We start from the raw sequence: 17,284 nt of genomic DNA on the forward strand, positions 1-17,284 counted from the left end.
TCACTTTTGATTGACACTAACTCTCCAGCATCCTTTATGTCTCTCCACCTTCACTTTCTGATGCTGATGCACTCTTTCTTTAGCCTGGCTGACGAGACTCACATAGTCAGTGAGGGAGAGCTGACACACTGTCTGGACAGGAGGCTGTTGTAAATGCAATATTCAAGCCGAGCTTTGATTGGCGCTCTCAGAAAAAAAAATATTCTGGTGGGTTGAGCTAGACTACTTTCTTATGAAAAAGAGAACAATATTGTTTGACCATTTTGTAGGTAGGCTGCGTATGTATGAACATGTGACTCGACTCTCCTCCATGGTAACTATATGGTAACTAGGCAGTAGGAGTTACCCAGCCTCTTCAGTCCCAGCATCTATAACCTGAGTAGGAGGGTAACGGCAGAATAGTGTTGCTGAATGATGCTCTTCTGCCTCAGTGGGAAGACACCACATGCATGTAGGCACGACACACACGCAAGCAGACACACGCACACACACACACCAGTAAAACTGAATTATGCAGTTGCCGATGGTTGGCTTCCTGTGCATGCCTCTCAGTCCTACCTTTGATAGCCAGCACTCCATGGCAGAATTCCTTGAAGTTGATCCTGCCCTGAGCATTGGGGTCCAAGCATTTGGCCAACTTCTTCACCTGGAGACCATGGAACAGGCAACAAAAGGGTTGAACAAAATAATGAGTCATGGGTTCGGCTTCATACAATACAAAGAGAATCTATGCAAACCTACAGATGAAATTGTCAACAATCTTTTAATGTCTGACTCAGATTCTCCATGTTAAGTTGCTGACAGCTCTATCTGTCTGTGTGTGTGTGTGTGTGTGTGTGTGTGTGTGTGTGTGTGTGTGTGTGTGTGTGTGTCATGTACTGTCATGTTGTCTTGTCTCTGTCCTTTCCCTTCACCCTGTCTCCCTCTGCTGGTCGTGTTAGGTTACCTTTTCTCCCCCGCTTTCCCCCAGCTGTCCCTTGTCTCCTCTAACTACCCATTCACCCCGTTCCCCACCTGTTCCCTTTTTCCCTCTGATTAGGTCCCTATATCTCTCTCTGTTTCTGCTCCTGTCCTTGTCGGATTCTTGTTTGTTTGTGTCATTCATGCCTGAGCCAGACTATCGTCATGTTTGCTGTAACCTTGTCCTGTCCTGTCGGAATCTGCCGGTCCATCTGAGCCTACCTATGTTTGGTAATTAAAGAAGCTCTGTTTAAGTTGATTCGCTTTTGGGTCCTCATTCACGCACCGTAACAGAAGAATCCGACCAAGAATGGACCCAGCGACTTCGGATCCTCTCCACTCAGCCGTCGAGATCCAGGGAGCGATGCTAGGCAGACACAAGCAGGAATTGTCTGCTGCTCGACATGCCGTTGAGACCCTGGCCACCCAAGTCTCCAACCTCACAGAACAGGTTCACCATCTCCGCCTCGATCCACCGGCCACTTCCAGGGCTTTCGAATCTCCGGAGCCCAGAATCAATAACCCGCCGTGTTACTCTGGGGAGCCCACTGAATGCCGCTCGTTCCTCACCCAGTGTGATATTGTGTTTTCTCTCCAGCCCAACACTTACTCCAGGAGCACTGCTCGTGTCGCCTACGTCATATCTCTCCTTATTGGACGGGCTCGTGAGTGGGGCACGGCAATCTGGGAGGCAAGGGCTGAGTGTACTAACCAGTATCAAGACTTTAAGGAGGAGATGATACGGGTTTTTGATCGATCTGTTTTTGGGGAGGAGGCTTCCAGGGCCCTGTCTTCCCTATGTCAAGGCAATCGATCCATAACAGACTACTCTATTGAGTTTCGCACTCTTGCTGTCTCCAGTGGCTGGAACGAGCCGGCCTTGCTCGCTCGTCTTCTGGAGGGTTTCCGCGCAGAGGTAAAGGATGAGATTCTCTCCCGGGAGGTTCCTTCCAGCGTGGATTCCTTGATTGAACTCGCTATTCGCATTGAGCGACGGGTTGATCTTCGTCACCGAGCTCGTGGAAAGGAGCTCGCGCTCTCCGTCGCCTCCCTCTCCGCATCACTACCATCTTCCTCTGCCGGCTCGGGTGCTGAGCCCATGCAGCTGGGAGGTATCCGCATCTCGACTAAGGAGAGGGAACGGAGAATCACCAACCGCCTCTGTCTCTATTGCGGTTCCGCTGGTCATTTTGTCACTTCATGTCCAGTAAAAGGCCAGAGCTCGTCAGTAAGCGGAGGGCTACTGGTGAGCGCTACTACTCCTGTCTCTCCTTCAAGATCCTGCACTACCTTGTCGGTCCATCTACGCTGGACCGGTTCGTCAGCTTCCTGCAGTGCCTTAATAGACTCTGGGGCGGAGGGGTGTTTTATGGACGAGACCTGGGCTCGGGAACATGACATTCCTCTCAGACAGTTAAAGGAGCCCACGGCCTTGTTCGCCCTGGATGGTAGTCCTCTCCCCAGGATTCAGCGTGAGACGCTACCTTTAACCCTCACTGTTTCTGGTAATCATAGTGAAACCATTTCTTTTTTAATTTTTCGTTCACCTTTTACACCTGTTGTTTTGGGCCATCCCTGGCTAGTTTGTCATAATCCTTCCATTAATTGGTCTAGTAATTCTATCCTCTCCTGGAACGTCTCTTGTCATGTGAAATGTTTAATGTCTGCTATCCCTCCTGTTTCCTCTGTCTCTTCTTCACAGGAGGAGCCTGGTGATTTGACAGGGGTGCCGGAGGAATATCACGATCTGCGCACGGTGTTCAGTCGGTCCAGGGCCACCTCTCTTCCTCCACACCGGTCGTATGATTGTAGTATTGATCTCCTTCCGGGAACCACCCCCCCCCGGGGTAGACTATACTCTCTGTCGGCTCCCGAACGTAAGGCTCTCGAAGATTATTTGTCTGTAGCTCTTGACGCCGGTACCATAGTCCCCTCCTCCTCTCCCGCCGGAGCAGGGTTTTTTTTTGTCAAGAAGAAGGACGGGTCTCTGCGCCCCTGCATAGATTATCGAGGGCTGAATGACATAACAGTGAAGAATCGTTATCCGCTTCCTCTTATGTCTTCAGCCTTCGAGATCCTGCAGGGAGCCAGGTTTTTCACTAAGTTGGACCTTCGTAACGCTTACCATCTCGTGCGCATCAGGGAGGGGGACGAGTGGAAGACGGCGTTTAACACTCCGTTAGGGCACTTTGAATACCGGGTTCTTCCTTTCGGCCTCGCTAACGCTCCAGCTGTCTTTCAGGCATTAGTCAATGATGTCCTGAGAGACATGCTGAACATCTTTGTTTTCGTTTACCTTGACGATATCCTGATTTTTTCACCGTCACTCCAGATTCATGTTCAGCACGTTCGACGTGTCCTCCAGCGCCTTTTAGAGAATTGTCTTTTTGTGAAGGCTGAGAAGTGCACTTTTCATGCCTCCTCCGTCACATTTCTCGGTTCTGTTATTTCCGCTGAAGGCATTAAGATGGATCCCGCTAAGGTCCAAGCTGTCATTGATTGGCCCGTCCCTAAGTCACGCGTCGAGCTGCAGCGCTTTCTCGGCTTCGCGAACTTCTATCGTCGTTTCATCCGTAATTTCGGTCAGGTGGCAGCTCCTCTCACAGCCCTTACTTCTGTCAAGACGTGCTTTAAGTGGTCCGTTTCCGCCCAGGGAGCTTTTGATCTCCTCAAGAATCGTTTTACATCCGCTCCTATCCTTGTTACACCTGACGTCTCTAGACAGTTCGTTGTCGAGGTTGACGCGTCAGAGGTGGGAGTGGGAGCCATCCTTTCTCAGCGCTCCCTCTCTGACGACAAGGTCCACCCATGCGCGTATTTTTCTCATCGCCTGTCGCCGTCGGAACGTAACTATGATGTGGGTAACCGCGAACTGCTCGCCATCCGGTTAGCCCTAGGCGAATGGCGACAGTGGTTGGAGGGGGCGACCGTTCCTTTTGTCGTTTGGACTGACCATAGGAACCTTGAGTACATCCGTTCTGCCAAACGACTTAATGCGCGTCAGGCGCGTTGGGCGCTGTTTTTCGCTCGTTTCGAGTTCGTGATTTCTTATCGTCCGGGCTCTAAGAACACCAAGCCTGATGCTTTGTCTCGTCTCTTCAGTTCTTCAGTAGCCTCCACTGACCCCGAGGGGATTCTCCCTGAGGGGCGTGTTGTCGGGTTGACTGTCTGGGGAATTGAGAGGCAGGTAAAGCAAGCACTCACTCAAACTCCGTCGCCGCGCGCTTGTCCTAGGAACCTTCTTTTCGTTCCCGTTCCTACTCGTCTGGCCGTTCTTCAGTGGGCTCACTCTGCCAAGTTAGCCGGCCACCCTGGCGTTCGGGGTACGCTTGCTTCCATTCGCCAGCGTTTCTGGTGGCCCACCCGGGAGCATGACACGCGTCGTTTCGTGGCTGCTTGTTCGGTCTGCGCGCAGACTAAGTCCGGTAACTCTCCTCCTGCCGGCCGTCTCAGGCCGCTTCCTATTCCCTCTCGACCGTGGTCTCACATCGCCTTAGATTTTGTCACCGGACTGCCTTCGTCAGCGGGGAAGACTGTTATTCTTACGGTTGTCGATAGGTTCTCTAAGGCGGCTCATTTCATTCCCCTTGCTAAGCTTCCTTCTGCTAAAGAGACGGCACAAATCATCATCGAGAATGTTTTCAGAATTCATGGCCTTCCGTCAGACGTCGTTTCGGACAGAGGTCCGCAATTCACGTCTCAATTTTGGAGGGAGTTTTGCCGTTTGATTGGGGCTTCCGTCAGTCTCTCTTCCGGCTTTCACCCCCAGTCTAACGGTCAAGCAGAACGGGCCAATCAGACTATTGGTCGCATCTTACGCAGTCTTTCTTTTCGCAACCCTGCGTCTTGGTCAGAACAGCTCCCCTGGGCAGAATACGCCCACAACTCGCTTCCTTCGTCTGCGACCGGGCTATCTCCTTTTCAGAGTAGCCTCGGGTACCAGCCTCCGTTGTTCTCATCTCAGTTCGCCGAGTCCAGCGTCCCCTCCGCTCAGGCTTTTGTCCAACGTTGCGAGCGCACCTGGAAGAGGGTCAGGTCTGCACTTTGCCGTTATAGGGCGCAGACTGTGAGAGCTGCTAATAAGCGTAGAACGAAGAGCCCTAGATATTGTCGCGGTCAGAGAGTTTGGCTCTCCACTCAGAACCTTCCCCTTAAGACGGCTTCTCGCAAGTTGACCCCGCGGTTCATTGGTCCATTCCGTATCTCTCAGGTCATTAATCCTGTCGCAGTGCGACTTCTTCTTCCGCGATATCTTCGTCGCGTCCACCCGGTCTTCCATGTCTCCTGTGTTAAGCCCGTTCTTCGCGCCCCCGCTCGTCTTCCCCCCCCCCCCCCCCATCCTTGTCGAGGGCGCACCTATCTACAGGGTCCGTAAAATCTTGGACATGCGTCCTCGGGGCCGTGGTCATCAGTACCTAGTTGACTGGGAGGGGTACGGTCCTGAGGAGAGGAGTTGGGTTCCCTCTCGGGACGTGCTGGACCGTGCGCTGATTGATGATTTCCTCCGTTGCCGCCAGGTTTCCTCCTCGAGTGCGCCAGGAGGCGCTCGGTGAGTGGGGGGGTACTGTCATGTACTGTCATGTTGTCTTGTCTCTGTCCTTTCCCTTCACCCTGTCTCCCTCTGCTGGTCGTGTTAGGTTACCTTTTCTCCCCCGCTTTCCCCCAGCTGTCCCTTGTCTCCTCTAACTACCCATTCACCCCGTTCCCCACCTGTTCCCTTTTTCCCTCTGATTAGGTCCCTATATCTCTCTCTGTTTCTGCTCCTGTCCTTGTCGGATTCTTGTTTGTTTGTGTCATTCATGCCTGAGCCAGACTATCGTCATGTTTGCTGTAACCTTGTCCTGTCCTGTCGGAATCTGCCGGTCCATCTGAGCCTACCTATGTTTGGTAATTAAAGAAGCTCTGTTTAAGTTGATTCGCTTTTGGGTCCTCATTCACGCACCGTAACAGTGTGTGTGTGTGTGTGTGTGTGTGTGACCTGTAGCTGTGAGCCTCCCACCACCACCTGTTCTAACAGTCCCTCTCTGAATCACTACTGAGTCACTACAACACACCTCATGTTGTTATGACCTAGAGCAAAAGTATGGCTCTTTAGACATAGAGGATCTCACTCATTATAGAATGCATAAGACTGTGTGTGTGTATATATATATATATATATATATATATATATATATATATATATATATATATATATATATATATATATATACAGGCATATGCATGTTGTACAACACCGCTGCAACCAACCAATAGATGTCGCTCCCACCATCAACCCACATCCACATCTTTCATGTGGGCTGGGGCAGATACACAGAGGTACTGTACTGTGCTCCTGAATTATGCATTTAATGCACTTTAGATGCTGCCTGCAGCTCTTTCAACTCCTACTTTTAGACTGGGGCTGGTACAACGGTGTCATGAAATTGTAAATGCTGGAGATAGAGACCTGCTAGTGACCGAGAATGACCGTGTGAATAACAGAGAGATGTGTGTGTGTGTGTGTGTGTGTGTGTGTGTGTGTGTGTGTGTGTGTTCATACATTTGTGTGAGTGTGTCTGAGAATGTGGTGGAAGACAGTTCTTCGACAGACCACACACATACAATGGGTCCTCTCTCCCATCTGTCCAACCTCTTCTATACAGCTGTGCATCACCATCCCTCACCGTGTAAGCCAGCTGTCAGTCAAAACACACACTGGACGGTCACGGCTCCAACACCCTAGTTACTGTCGGCACGGCAACTGGGTCAACAGGAAAATACTGGGTGAAATTAAGGTCATTGCGTTGGATAATTTGGACCAGTGAGTCTGAGTTTTTAGTAGATTAAACTCAGTTCTGCTGGATTAGGAGGAAGAGGGGGTCAGTGTGACTGTGAGTGTCTGGATAGAGGGAGTGGACAGGATAGGTCAGAATATGGGAGCAGTGAAAGGATGATGTTGAGGCTATGTGTGGCCAGTGGGACACAGAGGTCCAGACAGGTTTAATCTCATCTGCATCATGTTCTGTGTGCGTAACTCAAATCAAATGTATTCATAAAGCCTTTTTTACATCAGCAGTTGTCACAGTGTTTATACAGAAACCCAGCCAAAAACCCCAAACATCAAGCAATGCAGATGTAGAAGCACAGTGGCTAGGAAAAACTCCCTAGAAAGGCAGGAACCTAGGAAGAAACCTAGAGAGGAACCAGGCTCTGAGGGGTGGCCAGTCCTCTTCTGGCTGTGCCGGATGGAGATTATAAGAGTACATGGCCATTAAGGCCAAATTGTTCTTCAAGATGTTTCAAACGTTCATAGATGACCATCAGTGTCAAATAATATAGTGGCCCATATGTGGTCTAATAAAACTATTGAGGGAAGCTTTGAGGAAATTGTTAAGATGAAAAGATTTAGCTTCATCGAGCTGCCTCTTTCTCAAATGCTCATTTAATTTCGAACTAAGGTAGTTCAAACATTAGAATTCAGGGTCCATATTAACCTATTCACTACCTCTGCTGAGGGGAGTGTTGATGCTACATGCATGGTTGAACACCCACACTACCTACTATTAATTTCACCCCTTTTTAACCCCTATCCACATCATCAAGCGGTACCGGAGCACCAAATCTAGGTCCAAAAGGCTCCCCCAAGCCATAAGACTGCTGAACAATTAATCAAATGGACACCCAGACTTTGTTTTTACACTGCTACTACTCGCTGTTTATCATCTTTTGCATAGTCACTTTACCAGTACCTACATGTACAAATTACCTCGACTAACCTTTACCCCTGCACATTTACTCAGTACTGGACCCCCTGTATATAGCCTCGTTATTGTTATGTAATTCTACTGTTACTTTTTATTTTTACTTTATTTTATTTAGTAAATATTTTCTTAACTATTTCTTAAACTGTTAAGGGCTTGTAAGTAAGTATTTCACGGTAATGTCTACTACACCTGTTGTATTTGGCGCATGTGACAAATAAAATTTGATTTGATTTGATTCAATCCATGTGCCCACAGTCCATGCAAAGCATCCCAAAGGAACCAATCAGAGCTAATGTTCCAGAGAAGTGATAAGCAACAGAACACGGGGGAGCCAATCAACACTAATGTTCCTGCCCTGTGACATACAGTGGAACACAAGGGACTTATGTTCAGATGAACAACAACCTATTTTTGGATGGGCCTTACTTCAGTATCATTGTTTATTATCAACAACAGTTAAAACATCAACATCGGGAGTATATGGGTTGTCCCGTTAAAACTGGTCAGAGGTCAGTTTATGCTTATCAACCTGTGGGAAGTCGAGTGCATCCATCCCCAACTCACACTCAGAACAGTAGGACACACTGCAGGACAGTGGACTCCTGTAGAGCTATGCAGATCTGCCTGTGTATGCATACTATGGCACCCTATTTTGACCAGGGGGACCAGGACCCATAGGGCTCTGGTCAAAAGTAGTGCACTATATAGGGAATAGGGTGTCATTTCGGACACAGCCTATGACTCATTCTTACTGGAAAAAGCCTGTGTGGAGACAGGCAAAGTGGTCTATTACCAACCTAATTATATTTACAAAGATACAGAGCACCAATTAAAATGGTTAATTGTTCACATACTGAGAGTGCCAATTCATTGCACACAATTATTATTCAGACAGAGCAGGTCAGGGAGGGGTTAGGATAAGATAACGTCTCTTGTGTGCTTTGCGCTGATTCTATTCTAGGCTATATATATCTGTTTCTGAATCTACACAGGCAGGTCTGCTCACACAATCCCTCAACCAAGTTCAGCAGAGCACAGCCATGCCACAACAAATGGCAGAAGGCTTGTGTTAAGGCCTAATTTATTACAGCGAAAACTCCTTTACTAAAACAAACCTGTCTGTCTATGTTAATTACTGTGTTGAGACTGACACATTATATTAAATATCAAAAGGCTGATGCAATTGAGAGCTATTGGCTATAGTTCATTAATACTGTCAGACGAACACAATTAGCCTATTTTCCAGTCTCTCTCTCTCAGTAGTTGACCTAATTTCTCTACCACAAAATAACACATTTTGACGAAAATGAGTTTCACTTTTTGGGCCAAAATTAGAGCCAGAATACACGGAATGAGAGTGAAAGGCTGAATCAGATTATCTCACTGGAAAGTGTTACTGAACTCTCCACACTGAAAACTAGTTCTAACGTTACTTGAAAATAAAATCTCACGTCTATCTTGTTTTTTAGAGCATCCAAGTAAATATACCTTTACAGGTGTAAGACACTTTGTTCAGCTTTTGGTACACATTGAACTAAGTTTAATTGCAGTCAACGCTGTAAGAACGATAAAATAAAGCACATATCTACCAAAATGATTTAGCAAGAGCCTGTTCCACTTTATGATAGCCAAACAAAAATGAATTTGTAAGTAAATGTCTATGCATGTGTAATAACATAGTTTACACGACACAAAACACAACAAGAAGCATAGAAACAAAGCCTTCAAAACGTATAAACAAACCCTACTGTGGCGTACATGAAACACCAGGTGATGCTTGCTTGGAACGTATATTAATTACCTCGTCTCCTTGGCCGAACTGTGAACCGAGGTCTACGAAATGCTCCACGCGAATGAAACCACCCGAATCCTCGTCGCACACGTCGAACACCTCTTTGAGTTTTCTGAGGAACAGCAATAGCTGCTCCGGGTCGGGAAGTACACTTTCCATCCGAGGTTTGTTGTCCTGAGGTTGAAAACCCGACTTGAACACCAAAGCAGAGGGCGCCATCCCCGAGGCGGGAACCGCCGCTGCGCTGAGCGCGCTCGAGAGCAGTGCGTGCGTGACTTCACACGATCAGTAGAGCGCGAGGACCACTGGATGCTGCGAGTTGGAAGAGGTTGACATAGATACACAAGCGGGAAAAACCTATAAACAGCAGCCAGGATTAAATGGATAAACATATAATGAATAGAACGGTAGAATCACTGACTTGAATGAGGACACCCGTCCTAGTCATTATATTTCCATGCGTTTAATCCCATCCCTATATGCGAAATCCAGACAGATCATTTTTGATAAACCGGGCACTGATGAAAAATCACCACCAGAGGGCAAAGTATTGTAAATGTCTGCATTTGATTCTGTGAGAATGTCAGTGTTGACCTGTGATATCTCTGTGTACAGTACACTCACTATAAAGCAGATGCTATTCAATACATTTAATAATAGGTCTAAACCACCTAAACCTCAATGTCTATGGTCCCCAATGGGTCTCTCCATACATTCTGCCCCATACTGACTGGTCGAGTCTGTGCACCCCCCAGCATCCATCCCTGTCTGTTTGTGTTGATGGCATCAATACTGGAGTTCCTGTTCAGTGACAAAAAATAACAGAGTGGCTTTTTAGCATCCTTTTCACCCTGCCTCAGCCTTAAAGGTATAGACTTAAAGGAATAGTTTAGTATTTTGTTCATTAGTCCGCTGTTAGTGATAGCTCACCCAAATTTCAAAATGCCGTACAAGTCTACGGACAAGGTATGACAGCAATCCATGCTTGGTTTTTGTTTACCTAGTCACTGTCTCCAAATCCTATTTTTTTTGCATGTGTGGCACAAAGGTACTGATATTAGCATGTTTTTGTGCTTACTGACCAAATCACCCTAAAGTATCTCAAATTGATTGTGTAGGTCAGGGAAGTTATTATAGATGATCTGGACATGAAGCGTGAAAAATGCTTATATCGGTACCATTGACTTGTATTGGATTTGTGCCAATAGTGGAAACAAAGCAGTGATTACTGTCTTACCTTGCCCATAGATTGCTAACAGGGTAAGGAAACCAGTATGTAATTTTGTAATTTGGGTGAACTATCCCTTTAACACATTCCCAAAAATGTATAAGCAGCCAAGTTGGTGTGTTTTGTGAACTATCCCTTTAAGTTTATCAACCTCTTGCTAGGGGCTAATAAAATGACTGCCAAATGAAAGAATTTGAAACGATACAAGCCAAGTTAAAATAAAACATCACAAGTAACTGAAACTCTATAGCAGGCAGGTCAGCTTTGTATCATGTCAACAACAACAATCCCTAGTGCCATTAATAGCTTGGCTACATATTCTCAGTTATGACAAACACACATTTGAAGTAGACATTGTACTGTATTTTACAGTTTTATAGTAAAACATTTCATATTACAGTTTTGGAGTAACGAATCATCATTAAAGATGTATAAGCAATAGTTTTTTTTGGATTTCACGAACAGCATACAATACATGAATGAATCCCAAACGTACATAATATTGAAGATTATTCGCCAATGTTATTCATTATCGATTATTCTCTATTATTATTATTATCATTATTATGTATTCATTTTTTTTTTTTACTGTTGTTGATTACATTATCTCACTTCGCTTTAGCAACAGTGGCTTTGTCGTTCATGCTAATAAAACGTAACTGAATATGGTAAGAGATTAGAGGTCATTTGAAGTGAATTGGTATTGGTCCAGTCATTTCTGAACACGTCTCATTTACAGACAGTGCTCCTTTTAGTACTGCAGTCAGTGGAGACAGGCTATCTATCATTACCATTCCTTGCATAGAGAACTACTTTGTGCACTCTATAGGGAATAGTGTGCCATTTGAGACACACATTTCTTTCATTACCACCTCTCACATAAACCTCTGTTTTTAGATGGCTCATCATCCCAACTAAACTGAACGTCACTCTCTATTGCGGAGAGTTAGTGTCAAGTTCTTTGGATAAGAATACGAATAAATAATGTTAATATCGCGAGTACCCTGCATTGAGCTAAATGCTCCATTTTATCAGTCTCTTCGTCAAGACGTTTCAGCCCATCCAGGCTTGATGTCACTTATCTTCTAAAGTCACGGTTCTCAGTGCATTGTGGGATGCCTCGGTATCACTCCAGCCCTCATAGAGCTGGGTTGTAGACTTAGTGCACACCCTAGCAAAATGTTTTGCAATGGATAACCAAAACAAGTATATATCTTATTGAACAACTTCAGCTTGTCCCTCCCTGTGTCAGACTTCTTTCTTCCATTTGGTGCCTAGTGAATATGACCCTGGTTAGTGTGGGCAAAGCATCATATCACTTCATACAGCAAATAACCCTGTACAGTTCCTTCAAGTTCATGTGTTTCTATTCTACAACACAATGCTGTGTTGTCGTCTGTTTCTCTCTGTCGCTGCTGTGGAGGCCTTAGCAACTCGTGGCTGGGTCCTGTTCATTATGTCATACCGTAACTAAACAAAAATGGCAGGTGGGACTGTAGGCCTCAGTTCAGACCCATGTCTGAGGAACATTCAGGAGTGGATGGATGACCTGTCAATCAAAACCACTCCAGTCAAACATACAGTAAGTACTTTACTATTTGGGGGTTTGCTATTATAGTGCCAGGTTTTCACTGAGAGCCCCTTGTGAAGCTCAGTTCTGTTATTTGAGGCCTGCAGAGAAAAACACCCTCAAGGCCCATGGTATTTATTTTAAAAATGTCACCCTTCCCTTGTCAATGTTCTCAGTCAAGTTTGAGGATTCTGTTCCAACACGATCAAGCTAGTCAATGAACTTATGTGTGTCTCCATACATCCAGTGCTGTGGTGGCAAGGCCACTTCGTTGAGATGGCCGCATTCCTTGCTACACTTGCACGACTGGATGAACATGGCGTCTCTCTGGAAACGCTCGCCATCCGGGCACACAAAAGTCACAGGAACGGTGCGCGTACGACGCGGCGAGCAGCAGCGGCCATCCGTACAAGCGCCGCAGTAATTGGGCCGGTAGAGGCGGACACTCTGACACTCGCCATACGACAGACGCATGGGTTCTGGGGCTTTTGGAGTCGGGGAGCACTTCTTGCCCTTCTGTAAAGGGAAGAGAAGGAGGAGGGGGATGAGAGGAGGGGAGAGAAAGAGGGAGATAATCAGAGAGAGCAGAGGAAAGTAAAAGTTTCATGCTGTACTGTCGGGGCACCTGTATTGTTTCAATAAAATGACAAACTTTTGCAGACATCTTTAAAATATCTTTGAATAAATGTCCGGAAGGCCTATGCAACCAAATCATCATGAATTTATCACTTATCACTAACAAAGTGTCAGTACTGAAAACAAAACAAAAAGTTAATTCAATTATGGTAAAGTTATGAAATTAACTGAACACACACAGTGACAAAACAACGTTTTAAATCAAACTCACTGAAACGCATTAATCTTGCACTCAGACAGACAGAGACCTTATTAGTCTGTGATAAATCAGCTATAATCTCCCAGCCCACAGTCGTTCGTCCCAAATTGTACCCGGTTCCCTACATAGTACACTACTTTTGACCAGAGCCTTATGGGCACTGTCCAGAGCCCTATCGTCCCTGGTCAAAAGTAGTGCACTAAATAGGGAATAGGGTGGCATTTGGGACGTAAGCACTGAGCCAGAGAAACAGAGGATTAATATAGACACACCATCTCCCTGGCTGAGTGCACAGGGCCCAGGCGCCTAGCTATGGACAGTTGCTTGGCAGGAATGCCGTGGGTGGGGTGGAGGGGACTATATTTAAAAGGGCACCACCTCCAGTGTGAGTAAATCAACGCTAGTCTATTCCCACCGGGACGTGCTCCGCAGAGGAAACAGTCTAGGGGGTTGTGGGTTTGTTATCAAAGTGATACCAGATCAGTAGATGATAAGGGAGATATTTGTATTGCCTGGGATGATGATGATGATGATGATGATGAAGATATGTGCAGTCACACTCTCTTCTCTTGTACTGCATGCTTGTGCTCATACTGATGGGTAGAGACACACACACAGTTTCCTATTGCGTTGTCTAAATATAGAATTTACCTTGGGCGGGATGGCTACGTCACCGCAGGGCCGGATGGTGCAGAGGCGCGTCTCTCTATCCAGCTTACACTGGGCGTTGTCATTGGTGATGCGTGAGGACACTCCCATCCCACAGCTTCGTGAGCACTGGGACCAGTCCGTTGTCTGGACAACACACTTCTCCAACGAATGCTTCCATACTGGGAAGGGTGGGAGGAAGAGGAGCGCAGGAGACAAAGGGGAGGAAGGAAGGGGGTTATAGGGAGAATATACTACAGAGGGAAGAAATCAGGATATAGGACTGGCTGATGTACAGACAAACATGAGTAACTATCGACCAATAGTCATCAACTACTATACCAAAAATGCTAATAGTGCTAGCGATAATCGCTCAGTGTACATGATAAGCTACAGCCAAGTATCTATCATGATCAATAACAATGCATTTGGTCAATGTCAATAGTGCAACAGTTCCTCACCAGGCAGGTGCTTGTAGCCTTGTTCATTCTCCCAGCCCTTGCCTCTCTCCACCAGCTCATTGCCCAGTGTGTTATCCGGCTGGTACTGGTCTGGCTGAGGTTTGGGTTGTGTTGGTTGGCGATGTTGCTTGGTGGGGGGAAGGCGCCAGGTACCCTTGTGGCAGTCCACGGTGAAGCAGCACTGCCCTGGCACCCTGACCAGCCGGGGGTAGGGGCAGGAGGGGGTGGCGGGGGGCAGACGGTTGGCACAGAGCAGGGAACAGCCTACGACGCCGTCGATGCAGGTACACTGGTGTTTACAGCCGGCACGGAAATTCTCACCGTTCTGGTAGATCCTCCCGTTGTACTCACACGTACGACCCTCCTTTCTCGCTGTTAAGAGAGGGAAATGAGGAGAATGCATTGAATTCAGCTCAGCACAGTACAGTACAGTTAGGTACAGTTCAGTACAACTCAATTCAACGTCATAATTCCTTTAGGGGCAATTTAGATGGATACTAAGACCACTTTGAGGTAGTAACATAAATATACACATACATACAGTATACACATATATGTTTACAATCTACAGTATGCAATGTGCTATCATGTAACGAGGGGGTATTTTGGGAACCCTGCTTCCATGTCTCTGGAGAGTCTAAATATGAGGATGTGTTTTAAAGTCAAAGTACAAGAACCTCCACTGACAATCCCAGGTATGACCGGGAGGAATCTGCCATATACTCCGGTTACAGTAGCTGAAACCCCCTTTACGCAATCCTCCCCTTAACAACCATCCGTCGGCCACCGCACTCACCCCGGGGAGGCACGAGAGGGGCAATAACCGACACTGACATGGCACACAGACTGTAACCCAGAGAGAACATTCAGATCTAGAGGGAGGTCAGAGGGTCAGAGAAAGGAAGTCTTGTGAGTAAGAATCCAGAAGAGTCTCTGTCTCCATATCACGGACAAGGCGGAGCCTCCATTCTTAGTCTATGAAGGATTGGAATCTTGGTTTGATGTAGATAGAACTAGTTCCATTTTGGTCTGTGTATCCCACTGGGATACAACGTGTTAAGTCCGGGGCTGTGGTGACGTTCAACACATGGTTTAGTCCTATGGTAATATTTCTCATACATGCACCCTAAGATGCTATCACATAAAAACTCAGCATCAACTAACTACTACACATCACACTTGACAAGATATACGCATACACCATTTATACCTCACCATAGTTCCAACACTGAACACCTACAACCTACATTACACACTTTGAATCCTAACACTTCTACAATACACACTTTCAAACGCCCCCACTTCCTCCCCCTATCACAACCTTACCCCTGCAGATGCCCTGGGCCAGGGTCACGTCATTGCCGTAGTTGCACTCCAGTCCCTTGTGGTGGTCGCAGGGCATCGTGGGGCTGCAGTCCTGGTTCAGCTGGGAGGCACACACCTTGCAGCACCCGCAGCCGTCGGCCACCGCACTCACCCCGGGGGGGCACGAGAGGGGCATGGCTGGACACTCACACACCGCCGGGCAGCTGGCACCCACCTGGAGGAGGGGGAGGAGAGAGGAGGGGGGGGGGGGGGGGGGGGTAGAGGAGAGGTTTAGGTTCATAGGCATAAACAGAGAGAAGCATAGGAAAGCAAAGAGATCATTTTTGTAATGTAATTTCTTGCTGTGGTCTGCCTTCATGGGTAAAACACTACTAGTGATAAAGATGCTCTAGGAGTCTATTTCGATCATTTTTTGTTCATTGTGAGATGTCAACTGATTATTTAACATGATTATTGTGTCCCATTTGGAGTGGTTTTGAACACTGTTTACAGTGAATTTATATACTTTAACTTCAATGTGAAGTACCAATTTAATTTGCTCATATTATTTCTACCCTTTCACCCTTGTGGATGTTTTGTTTGTCTAGGCAGCTGTTTAAGTGTTGTACCCAATCCCCTGCCAACTCATGATTCGAGTCACAGTACATCACTCTTCATTGCCAACTTCTTCTAGAAAAAAATCTACAGTATGTAAAAAGTCCCACCCTCAGACAGTGAGTCAAAGTTATTTGACAAGCACAAACATGCCTATATATAAAAAAGAAACAATTCAAGGTAGAACTGGTAGGCTACAAAATCAGTCGGTTACATTTTACATTACAGTGCACTTATAACTGTGATTATTCCTGTAATCACAGTGTAACAAGTATTGTAATTACTCATTAGTACACTGGGTTAGGGGTAAGGATTACTACTGACCAGTACATTGTAACTAATTGTAACAATGAGTAATTACAAAACTGTTACACTGTAATTACACGAGCAGTTACACAGTAGGACTGTCTTGTAAAAGTGTTACAAAATAGCCTGTAGGCTACAGCAGTTTGAAAATATATATCTTCAGGCAACAGAAAAAAAACGGTAGACAAAGTTTTCACTTGTGTCTCTCTAAAATACAATTACTTGTGTATGACAGTCAAACCACCTCCAACTGGTCATTGCAAACAGCCTAAGTGCTCCACTCATCCGTTGCTATTTTGTTGCATGATTTGCACATGATCGAAATCATACCAATTTGACAGCTGCCAAGGTGATACAACTTACCCGACTGGTGACTGCCATTGTCAAGAAAACAAAGATGATACGTTTTGCCATAATTATTGAAAATTCCAATGAAACGTTAGACAGTTGTCAACAAACAAACAAAACAAGCTCTGATCTTGTTATTAGTTCGCTTTAAGAGAGTTCTGAACTTTTAAAACCTCTTTCAAGAATAGACTACAATCGCACAGTTGCGTTAGATGAATAGAAGTAGTTGAAGTGTAGAGAACAGTTATTTTTATCCCTTCCTCGAGATCGTCACAGCACTCTAAAAAAAAAAAAAACAATTCAACAGAGAGAGTATCCTGATCTACTTTATACCAACTCGTGAGCTCCGCAGAAACTCTGCCCATGCGTCGCCATTATGTCCAGCCAATTATCATTCGGGCAGCGGGCCAGACATTCCAAATGGGTGGAGTTAAGGAGAGGGCTACAAATTAATTAGGGGGCGTGCTTGG

The 17,284-nt window shown here is 46.1% G+C and overlaps 2 protein-coding genes across 4 annotated transcripts in view; both read right to left on the minus strand.

Moving 5' to 3' along the window:
* LOC110485835 (rab11 family-interacting protein 4A) overlaps positions 1-10,931 on the minus strand; it is an 88,973-nt gene extending 78,042 nt beyond the window's left edge. For all 3 annotated transcript variants that reach the window (XM_021557027.2, XM_021557028.2, XM_021557026.2), the window contains exons 1-2: positions 9,508-10,931; positions 559-646 (exon numbers count right to left, since the gene is read on the minus strand). In XM_021557027.2, coding sequence (XP_021412702.2) covers positions 559-646; positions 9,508-9,717 — 298 coding nt within the window. In that variant the 5' untranslated portion in view covers positions 9,718-10,931. The remainder of the gene's footprint in view (positions 1-558; positions 647-9,507) is intronic.
* A 136-nt stretch (positions 10,932-11,067) lies between these two features.
* LOC110485837 (CCN family member 1) lies at positions 11,068-17,191 on the minus strand. The gene is made up of 5 exons (XM_021557030.2): positions 16,830-17,191; positions 15,567-15,780; positions 14,241-14,612; positions 13,783-13,961; positions 11,068-12,812 (listed from the first exon to the last, which is right to left on the minus strand). The coding sequence occupies exons 1-5, from the start codon at positions 16,878-16,880 to the stop codon at positions 12,507-12,509; spliced, it is 1,122 nt and encodes a 373-aa protein (XP_021412705.2). The 5' UTR covers positions 16,881-17,191; the 3' UTR covers positions 11,068-12,506.
* Between the last annotated feature and the right edge of the window lie 93 nt (positions 17,192-17,284).

Source organism: Oncorhynchus mykiss, chromosome 13 (genome assembly GCF_013265735.2).
Source record: "Oncorhynchus mykiss isolate Arlee chromosome 13, USDA_OmykA_1.1, whole genome shotgun sequence".
NCBI classification, from domain to species: domain Eukaryota; kingdom Metazoa; phylum Chordata; class Actinopteri; order Salmoniformes; family Salmonidae; genus Oncorhynchus; species Oncorhynchus mykiss.

What these genes read in the sequence shown, in the direction of transcription:
- LOC110485837 (XM_021557030.2), bottom strand. Translation starts at nt 16,880, where the DNA reads ATGGCAAAACGTATCATCTTTGTTTTCTTGACAATGGCAGTCACCAGT. An exon ending in GGCCCAGGGCATCTGCAGGG is followed by an intron (nt 14,613 to 15,566) that starts GTAAGGTTGTGA and finishes CTCTCTTAACAG; the next exon opens with CGAGAAAGGAGGGTCGTACG. An exon ending in ACGTAGCCATCCCGCCCAAG is followed by an intron (nt 12,813 to 13,782) that starts GTAAATTCTATA and finishes TTCCCTTTACAG; the next exon opens with AAGGGCAAGAAGTGCTCCCC.